Source organism: Abramis brama (genome assembly GCF_963993115.1).
Source record: "Abramis brama genome assembly, chromosome: 11".
In the NCBI taxonomy this organism is placed as follows: Eukaryota; Metazoa; Chordata; class Actinopteri; order Cypriniformes; family Leuciscidae; genus Abramis; species Abramis brama.
The window spans coordinates 39,495,503-39,506,657 of NC_139973.1; the positions used below are offsets into that span (position 1 = coordinate 39,495,503).

Consider the following 11,155-nt stretch of genomic DNA (forward strand, 5'->3'; position numbering starts at 1 on the left):
TAATGTTCAGGTAGAGATGATGTGAATATGTGAGATGATTATTTTCTGTGAGATGAATCTTTAAATTAATAGTAACTTTAACAGATATAACAATGATCTACTAAACATTTCATCTGCAGACGACTTGTGGTCATGAACATATGATCAAGTTTGGATGCCAAATGGCCTAGCTCCAGTGCTTGTCTTACAAATTTTCCATGAGTCTGTGTTGTGTCAGCACTTTGAGGAAATCAAGTTAAATTTGGTACAGTACAAAACACCGTTAATTTGAACTGAGCTAGAAAAACCTACACAATAACCCCATCATGACCCTCAGACAGGGCCACAGCACTGCTTCAATGTGGCCCTCAGTAAAACCAGAGTGAAGATAGAGATGACCTTTGGCATCCTAAAGGCACATTTCAACTGTGTTCAGCGCTTCAGAGTCATCAGAGCGGGCATCACAGATAGTGGCTGCATGGGCCACACCAGTAGAAAGGAGCGAGAAACACCACAAAACCAGCTTCTCCCCGATGAAACTGACCCGATCACACTTGACCACCCAGCTGGTGCAGATGTAGATGCAATCACCATACAATATTACACTTAATAAAAGCACATTGAAACTGCAGATAGGTCTCAAACTGTTTTATTGGTTTTGTTGGATGGGAGGGAGAAAGAGAGCAAGAGAAAGTTGCATTAATAAATATTCATACTAAAGTGTTACTTGGTTAAATAAGTTTATATATATATATATATATATATATATATATATATATATATATATATATATATATATATATATATATATATATATATATATATATATATATATATATATATATATATATATATACTGAGATCAGTTTTATCCAGTTGTTTGATTTTGTTTGGAGCCTCCTCAGCTCACAGTCAGCTCCTTTAGTGTGCAGTCTAGTTCAAGTCTCCTTTAGTGTGCAGTCTAGTTCAAGTCTCCTTTAGTGTGCAGTCTAGACTCCTTTTGTACAGGGCCCTGACCGAGTCTGTTTCCACCTGAATAATTCCACCACAAACATGATCATTACAAGTTTTCTGGAGGCTCATCAAAATCACAAAAAGTTCCTTGACTTCCTACAAACACAGGACTGACTGTAATTTATGTCAAGGGTTTTAAATCCTTACACATTTCTTCTGAAGCCCATTGAGGTAGAGGCCTCCGTTTCTGGGGCAGGTTGTGAAAAATCCTACAATAAAAGAGATGTGTAAGGGCCAGTCCCTTTTTTATGCCACACATTCAAATGTTTGCCATAATAAAAAGCCCAGTGCATTCACATCAGCAACTGTCTGAGAACACACAGACAGATTGTACAGCACCTGTAATCCCATCCATAATCGTCCATCCCTTATTGCCTACTCAGAGCAAACTCCTCCGCCACAGTGTATTCTGGTTTTCTGAATTTAATTCTTTATTTCTGTTTGCTGCAAACAAGTGTTTGTGATAAAATGTTCACAAATGTAATAAAAGGTTGTGGTAAATACTCACCACTTTGAATTATATTTTTATATTTTGTCTTTATCTGCTGCCAAGAACATTTGGAGTTGGGGTTGCATCTAAAAATCTAAAAATCAATGAATATTAATCTTTCTTAGTACGTACATGCACATTTTTTATATATTATAAAAATAGGCTATAGGCTATATTACACATAGGCTACACATACATATATACATACATAATTTTACATAAATGTAGAACGTATTTGTTTAACTTACGCATTAACAATCAGCAATCTTTCTCCAACAGTCTTGTCTTGCTTTGGCAGCAGAGAACGTATTGTTTCAAGCTTGAAATACATATTTAAATTCATCGTAATTCTGAATGAATATCTCTTGCTCCTCCGCGGAAAAATATATCGCTCTCGCTCTACCCGCGATTGGTTGTTCAGTGTCGACGTCACTCTTTTATGTGCACGCGCGCGTGGAGTAATCATAGCTTAAGGATCAAAGCCTGAGTTGACAGAGAAAGTTGATGAGCTGCATCATGGTACCAATAAAGCCTGATTGCATCGGTTTGGTTTTGTCAACTCAAAACTAATCCTGTAACTCCGAGTTTGTTCAGCTACCTTCATGGTACAGGCCCCAGGAGTTCAAATATATACATATTTACACACACACACACATATATACATATATATATATGAAAAGAATGCAAAATACTGCATCTAATTAGGGTGTTCAACTCATGGTCAGTTCATAATCCATATATATTTAATAGGAATAATAAAAATATATGATAAAAAAATATTGTAAAATATATTGTACATGATAATAAAAATATATTATTATTATTATATTATAGTTTTTTTATTATTATTATTATTTCCTGTTTGAAATGGGAAACAATCCCAGATTGTGAAATATGAGCACTTGTTTTCGGAGTTTAAGGGAATGATGTCGGGTGTTTTTCTGCACATTCCTGCATATGAAAGAGTGAGATCTGCCACAGGCCTCGAGGAAACACATCACAAATCTGATCTGGAAGCAAACAAACACTGAACCGTTTCCTGCAAAACCGGCATTTATGGAAAGACCCTTTTCATCCAACGGCACTTATTATTCAGACAATGTTGGCAAAGTTACACTTTGTTATTGAGAAGCAATTTGTTATTCAGAAACATAATGGTCCATAATAAAAAAATAATAAAAAAAAAAAAAAATATATATATATGAACATTAGAGTTCAAGTTATCTTGGTTCAGAACTTCATCTATAATAAACATGTTCCATATATAAATAGCACAGATTTGTATTATTAGTAGTGTACAGCGATTACTAGTCTAGTATTGGATAGAAATTTTAAATATTAATATTACAGCAAAAAAAAAAAATGCTAAATTACAATGAATTTAAATTGCACTTACAGCAGACGTAATACTAACCAAAAATGGGGAGAAAACAAAATAGAAAATCATAACTAGTCAAAATTATAAAATATTTTATTTAAAACAACTACATAAAAAGTAACATTTTAAATAATTATATATTAATTACATTATAGATTAATGTAGTTTATATTTAATTTTGTTTATATTTTATAAACCATTATATAGCTGAAAAATATATTTTTTAAAAGTCAGAAAATTTAAATTATATTTTATTAATTAAAAAATAAAATGACATTCAATAAAGTATTAAAAATAAATGCAAAAAATAACTTAAACCAGTTAAGATAGTAATAAATATGGTAAATGTGCACATATAAAGTGTCTAAAGCATATACTGCATAAGATATTGCAGTGTTAGAAGATAATGCAATGCAAAACAGGATTTACAGAGACAAACAGCTTTATAACAGCAACTTATTTGTTTGAAAACATATATACACATCCACATCCATACAAAATAATAACAAACTTTTAATAAAAACAACAAAGTTTAGGTTAGATTAAAAAAAAAATCAGTCTACCGTTCACAATTAGATCGGAAGATATGGCATTTTCAAGAAACTGCTGAAGACATCTGCTAAATGATTACATGTAAAACTATAATCCGAACTGCACATCTAAGACATAGCTAATGAAATAAACTCGCACAAGTGCTTGAATTGTGAGTTTTGAATGAAAGTGTGATGACACACAGATGTGGGGCCCTTATTGGCCCCTTGCAGTGTGGAGGAGGAGGGGTCTAGATCCTGTCATTGAGAGAGAGAGAGAGAGAGAGAGAGAGAGAGAGAGTTTGGTGGAGCTGCAGGTAAACGGATGTTTGTCAACAGGATCATTTCCCTCATGACACACTAATGCCTAATGAGCAGATTCATTGATTACTGGAGCTTCAACTTAACACAGCTGTGTGTGTGAGAAAGAGAGAGAGTGTGTGTGTGAGTGTGAGAAGAACACACTCTCCGTTTGACGAGGACCCGCGTTTCCACACCAGCAACTTTTCTTTTTTTCCAACATTCTGTTTTATTTTCCAACATCCAGGATGAAGCCCAACAAAAGAGGTGAGCTCCGTTCCCAGGCGCGTGTGTGTCGTGTCGAGTGTGTGTGTTTGAATGGGGTCTGTGATCGTGGCGTGATTTTCAGTCTGAGCGCGTGAGACGCAGATGTGCTTCTGATTCTCGCCTTTCATAATGCAAGCGTTTCATTTTTATACATTAGGACTCATTTCTGAAGAGCCTTTTTCCATCTTTCCAGCGTTATCGACTCGCACGCGTTTGTTACATTGTATCATTGTGGTCTGATGACGTCACCGCGCGTTTGTTTGTTTGGTTTTTTTCGCGCGTCTGCTGCGCCGTTTGTTTATTCGCGTCTGCAAACACACTTTTGTTTGGTCGTCTTCGTATTTCGTGTGAAATTCAAGCGTTTTCTAAAAGTGAGAGGGTTGCCGTAAACGACGTTGAAGATGCAGGGGTTATTTCGGTGATTTTGTTTATCAGTATTTGTTTGTTTGGGGCCCTAGTGATTGTTTGGGTCTGCAAATTTACTAACGTTAATCCCTTTCAATACCAACATGCAATACGAAAATCAGGAAGACGGAAATGACGTCGTTGATAGAGTTCAATGAATCATTTATATTAGATTAAGTCCATGAACTAATAGTTTGGTTGATTTTTTCCTGAAGAAAACACGTGAAATTCTGAGGGCCAGTTTTTTCAAAATTTGATTCCGCTAGTATTTTAACATGTATTTTCCCCCAGTTTGTATAATGCAGCTCAATGGTTGACTATTCATCCACATCCTTCACAAGAAACGCACGTTTTCATTTTGTCAAATAGGCTATTTGAAAAAACTGAAACTACTGCAAATGAAACGCAAAACTGTGACACGGAGACAGTTGCAGACTGAAACATGAATGTCCAGAGACAGACACACACTCTCTCACACACACACACACACACACAATCTGCTTTGTTAAAGAGGAACTCAGGAACTCCCACATTTTTAGCTGTTCTTTGGCCGGCTTCAGGTTTCAGCAGGAGAAAGAAACTCTTGAGCTGCTGAAGTGTGTCTGATTCATGTGTGTCTCTGAAACTGAGTTTAGCTGCTATCAGACGTAAATGAGAGCCTGTGCTTTTCCCATAACCACACTGACTGCCGTTCCTGCCAAAAATACAGTATTTAGGCATTTACTGTGAGAGTTACCTCAGTAAGACTGTGGAAACTTATCTGTGGGTATTATCATCACTGTCAGGAATTCAGAAGGTTCCTCCATTGTTTCAAGGAGATCTTATAATGCTGTTGTTTATAGCAAGTAACCATAATTGTTAGTAACAATTCATTTAAAAGTGATTTATTTGAGGAATTAATTTAACATGAAACTTCAGATTAGTATTTGAGGTGTTTGTCCAGAGTTTATTGGCCTTGTCTAATGTTTTTATAATGCAATAAAATGATTAAGAGATGAACGAATAAACTTCCTCAAAAGCCCGATGATCAAATTCAAAACTTATGTTTTAAAACTACAGAGATTTGATCATAAAACTAAGCATTTAAATATCGTTATTGGAAGATATATAGATAGATATATAGATATAGATATATGTATATGTATATATAGATATATATATATATATGAAGATACAGGATATACAGGATCTATATATATAAAAGAGAGAGAGTGTTTTACTGAGATTTATAATATCTGTGTTATGTACATATTTGTTATAAGATATCATTGGTTAACATTACAAGCATCAGAATTTAATCTTTTTGGCCATTTAAATATCATCATCTGCATAAAATTGAGGTGATTTTTCTTATAAGTTTGATCTGAAACCTGAAGTATCAAATATGATACCCCAAAAAAACTTCATTTTCAAGAAATGGTTTTCATATGTCAGGTTCAGACTTTACAGGGTTATTATGTTTGTGATTTAAATATTCAAATATGAGTGTTTTGGCATCAGCATTTTACACTATATATTGTTTGTGTTATGTCCGTGTTCAGAGTCAACTGCAATATTCTTGTTGTTATTGTCTGCTTTATCTGGTCATATTGATTATCATAATAATCAGCAGCTAATGCTCTCATGATAATGTTCATTGTGAAAGTGTGGAGCCCACCTGTAGAGCCGCAGATAAGCTGTATTCCCTCAGTTTGCGAGGCTGAAGGTGTGAATGGAGGAGCCGTTCAGAGTCAATAGTCTTTTGAAGTGTAAATTGAGTGCAGTCACACGGATTTATCCACAGGACGCTTTTAAACGACTGACCGGGACGATTCAGGCCCAAGATAAGGACTGATTCTCTGTTCCTCAGAAATCAAGGTGTTCGTTTTGCCAAAAAAAGACTTAGTTATAGTTCCAGTGAAGTGGATGCATTGTTCTCTTTTGTACTGTTCATTTTGCCAAATTCAAAGGATCATCTGCATACAGAAAATGTGCATACTTTGCATAGTGGTGTTTCTGGTATTTAAGGGCATTGTAAACTCTTTGTGACCTGCACTGAATCCGTTTAACTCCTGCTGTTTTACTTTGAGACCAATAATGTTCTGTTGCCTTCATCTTCTCAGCTTTTGATGAGGATCAGAACGGAGACACAGAGTTTTCTGCCATGTCGGACAGTGACCCGTGCGAAGACGACGGTTATCCTCTCAACCTGTCCACCAGCGGCAGGAGAAGCGGCTCCTCCGCCAAACGGCGCCGGCGCGGAAACCTCCCCAAAGAGGCGGTTCAGGTTCTGAGAGACTGGCTGTACGAGCATCGCTTCAACGCGTATCCGTCAGAGCAGGAGAAGCTGAGCCTGTCTGGGCAGACGCATCTGTCCGTGTCGCAGGTGAGCACTAAACACGCTGTCCATGCAATTAGCACAAAAATGAAGCTTTCAAGTTTGCATGCAAAATTATCACAAAGTTAAGAACTGAAAATCTTCCTTTGTTTCAAACCAATATGATAATTTCCCATTTTCAAGCTCAAAAGGCAAAATTACCATGAAAGTATCAAATTTTAGACATGCATTTGAAACCTGGCCTTCCTTGCCTCCATGTTGTTTCAAAGCCATGTGACGGTTTTCCATGCAATTGCAATGAAACTGAAGCTTTCAAGCTCAAAAGAAAAAGCTCAATAACCATAAAATCCTAAATTTAAGCTTATTTAGACTTAAGTTTGGGTCTGTTCCTCACAGCTATCACATGGCTTCAGAAATATAGTGCACAAACCCATTCATTTGGTGATGAATGTCAGTTGTGCTCTTTCTGTCTAAGAGAGCATATTTTTGCCAGAATAAGTTGCAAAGTGGACCAGACCAAGTCAATAGCATCAATTTAAGCATCAAGACGAGTATGAGGAGTATTCTCTTTCCAATATTGTATTTTTGTGTGCGTGTGTCTTTTATCCACTCTTCACTTTTACGTTGGGCTGTAATCTTCAAAGACTGAGACGTTCTCACACAGTCTGTGCTGTGTTTTGTCCTTGAGCGAGAGCTGCGGTGTTGTCAGAGCGCAGGAATGCGGGCGGCGAGGCCTGTGCTGCATATTTCCTCTGGTCTCCATTAGAGCCAGCTGTCTGTCTGACACAGCATGCGGTTCACTGCCTCGCCAACAGGGGGCGCCGCGTTAGGATCCAAAAATGGATCCTATACCAAGAAATATTAAAGGGTTAATTCACTCAAAAATAAAAATTCTGTCATTAATTACTCGCCCTTATGTCACTCCAAACCTGTAAGACTTTTTGATGAAATCTGAGAGATTTCTGTCCCTCCATTAGACGGCTACACAACTGACACTTTAATGCTTCAAAAATTTTGCCTACACCGCAAAATTCATATGGATTAGTTTTACAATCTCGTTTTAGATTATGCTTTTTCTCTCTATTCATTCCTAGAAAATCTGGACATATCAGGGCATTTTGTGTTTTCCAGGCCTGGAAAAATCTTGGGAATTGATAAAATCATAAATGGTCATGGAAATAACAATTTCTACAGTCTGTTTCTTGTTAGTTTTAAAGTATTTCATTGTTAGAAATGACTGTTTGAGTGTTGTTTTTATTAGATTAGATTAGATTAGATTAGAAAACTTTATTATTTGTTTTATGAAAATGTGTGTTTTTGAAACCCTTATCCAGTCATCACAAAGGACTGGAAAGAATTATGGAAATTATTGGTCAGAAAGTGTAGAAACTCAAGAGTTATGCTAATTAAACTTCACCATTTTGTCATGTCAGATTTATTTATATAGCACTTTTAACATTTGTTTCAAAGCAGCTTTACAGAAAATATAATATCTTCATGCCTTATAGTAGTATTTAGCATATTAGAGCTGGGCAATAATGTACAGTAGTCCATTTGAAGTGGATCAAAAAAAGTTCATCAAAGTTGTCTTAAGACAAGAACGGTTATTGTTCAAAATTCATGTATAACTTTGATTTAAAAAAAAAAAAGGTTTTGATCCACTTCAAATGTTAACTGCTGTAGTTTAGGTTTTGCGATGAACCAAGCAGTTGAGATTGTCGCCCTATATACAAGTATGCAGTATCTATGCATTTAAACTTTATGGCATTTTAAGTTTCTAAAACTCTTTTTAATCTTGTTTTTAGATCTGTAACTGGTTCATAAACGCCCGTCGGCGGCTCCTGCCGGACCTGCTCCGGAAAGACGGCAAAGACCCCACTCAGTTTACAATGTCACGACGCACCAGCAAAACCGACAGATCCGCCTCCCCGGAAAGCCCCGCCTCCTCGACCCGCCCCTCAGTCATTTGCCCCGGCCCAACATTGGACTTGAGGCTTCTGGGTAACACTGCGACTGCGATTTTGGCCGGAGCCGGTTGCTTGTCGTCGTCCGGCAGTCAAGATGGAGGCGTTCAGGCTCTGATGCAACTGGACACACGCGGTCTGCTGAGGCGAGAAGGTCTAACTGGTTTTCGGAGTGAAGATCATTACCTGACGACGATCCCATTTGCTTCTACCTCTGTCCCGACCCTGGGAGCGTTGAGCCCGAGTGGGGTCCTGTTCAACACACCTCCTCCAACCCCACCGGAGCTGTGTGCGCAAGATTTCAGCGATCTGAAGCTTCTCGTGGACGCGGCCCTGCAACGAGCGGCTGAGCAAGAAAACTGCAGACAGAAAGAGCAAGCAATGCAAGCGAACGGACCTTCGAGTGAAAGTGAGCTCGTCCAGAATGGTGATTCGGAGGCCATCTTGACTTCAAGGGACGAATCCAGTGCTGCCCCGGGCTTGATGGAGAGCGCTATATTACCAGTATCAGTTCCTGTCATGAGCCGCTCTTTTCCAGGCCTTCCCGTCGACCTAAGCTCAGCCGGAGTCTCCGATGTCCTCGGCAAGAATGTTACAGAGTCTGCTAGCTTTACGTCTTCTGGGATGTGGAGCGTCCGGCAACCCGGGCCACTTGCGAGCACGTGGGTTTCTCAGTACGTGCGTAATACGGTCACGGAAGCGGTCAACTGATCAGTGCGGAAAACTCAAGCAGACCAACTGACTTTGAACTCTTTTTGTTCGCTATTTTTTGTCGTAAGTTTGTTGGAAAAAACTGGGTGCTTTTAGTACATGCCTTTCGAGATCATTGCTAGATACTCAAAGAGCCTCTTCACCGTTGTTCACTTCATTGGACTCAGGAGTGAAGCTTCTCTACAAACACAAGTGGAGTCAGGAGTGAAGCTTCTCTACGAACACCAGGATGTATTTTTAAGACATTTTTAAAACTCTTTGTAAACCAAAACCTCTTACCTTTTAACTACATGAAGTTTATGGACATCCATAAAATCCTCTTCCAGAATAATCCAGCATTTCAGACTCCGGGATCTTCGAGACCAGGTGGCAGAAACACCAGCAAACCTGTACATCTCAGGTTTACCAACAACAGCCAATAGATTTTCGTTTGAACGTTTGTTAGTGGCCTTGCATAGTTTTGGATGAAGACGCTCCACATGTAGTTGCTCCTGCCTGTTTGCATCAGTATATCCACTATCACTCGTAGCATGCTTTACTTTTCTGTGATCTGTGAATGCAAAGACCAGCATGCAGTGTTTAATAAGGTCTGTTTAGGAACCAAATGTGCTCTCTTAGATTTAATACTTTGCTCTGATTTTGCCTGAAAGCCACATGGTGTGTGTGTGTTTTTGTCATATTTCCTGCACTTTATAGTCTCATTTTACCTCTTCGTCATTATGCCAGAACCATTTAGATCCGGTCCCAGTCAGAATAGTCTCCGAGAGCTGTCTGGCGTGACGTGTGTCTGTGCTGCGGCCGGTCGTTGGGAAATTGATCGTACTGCAGAGATCATCGCTCGCGCCTCGTGTGTGTGTGTGTGTCCGAGATGTGGAGGCGAGGGCGTCTCAAAGGCAGAGCTGACATTGATTTTCTTCAGTTCTCGTGTAACGTGAGCGTAGGGCTGTAGCTGAGATGAGTATTCGTCTGATGGTATGGTTGGGTCAAGTAGATGATCGGCATTAACAGTGTTTTGCATGTTCATAAAGTCTCTAACACAATGTAGAGGGAAGGAAGGGATAAAAATGTTAGTGAGTGACTTTAGACTGAAAGTGTTTTTTGACACTAAAGGAGTTTTGTGCATTTCCAAGATGAACTTGTTTGTACCTCTCAGAGATGAACTGAAGTGTTGCTTTCCTGCTCATAATCTGTGAATGTATCTAGAGAACTAACAAATCTGATTTAGAAAATAAGCGATTTTCCTCAGTCTTTCTCTCTTTTTGGACACTAGAGTATCTAGATGGATTATGATTTTATGCTTGTAGTTTCCATGAAACTGAGAACATGTACAGATAGTCAAATTAGTCTTTATAGTAATGATGATTTTAACCTTTTTATGATGCGGTTCACATTATTTCAGTTTACTCTTGCTCACGAACGTGCCATAATTCTGATTAGTTTTTTCTCAGTGAGGTCAATGCAAAGGTCAGAGGTCATGTTCTGTAGTACTGTACACGTTACTTCTCATTGGTTTTCAGTGTGTCTCAGGTTTGTTTATTGTAGTTTTCACTTGACTTTTCTTTCTCGTGGGTTCGAGTCAATGTAATGTTACCTCTCTGACAACACAAAGGGAGTTTTTAATTATTTCTGAGTTGAGGAATCTATAAGGTGCATCTGTATTTAAGAAACTGAATATGAGAAACCGACTGTCATATTGTAGTGTCGTCATATTACAGATCTAATTGACTAACCCCTCAAAACTGTGACCATTCGGTTAGTTACTGGAACAGTACGATCTATATTTTTTTGTATACTCTATTT

At 38.2% G+C, this 11,155-nt stretch overlaps 1 protein-coding gene and 1 long non-coding RNA gene across 2 annotated transcripts; one reads left to right on the plus strand and one right to left on the minus strand.

Annotated features, from left to right (window-relative positions):
- Nucleotides 1–3,386: 3,386 nt before the first annotated feature.
- Nucleotides 3,387–9,355, plus strand: tgif2 (TGFB-induced factor homeobox 2; the record flags this gene model as incomplete). Its single annotated transcript, XM_084129332.1, has 3 exons — nucleotides 3,387–3,958; nucleotides 6,466–6,728; nucleotides 8,486–9,355. The coding sequence occupies exons 1-3, from the start codon at nucleotides 3,940–3,942 to the stop codon at nucleotides 9,353–9,355; spliced, it is 1,152 nt and encodes a 383-aa protein (XP_083985458.1). The 5' UTR covers nucleotides 3,387–3,939.
- A 46-nt stretch (nucleotides 9,356–9,401) lies between these two features.
- On the minus strand, nucleotides 9,402–11,149 carry LOC311092531. The gene is made up of 3 exons (XR_014608253.1): nucleotides 10,063–11,149; nucleotides 9,635–9,905; nucleotides 9,402–9,535 (listed from the first exon to the last, which is right to left on the minus strand). It is a non-coding gene; the product is annotated as an uncharacterized lncRNA (long non-coding RNA).
- Nucleotides 11,150–11,155: the final 6 nt, after the last annotated feature.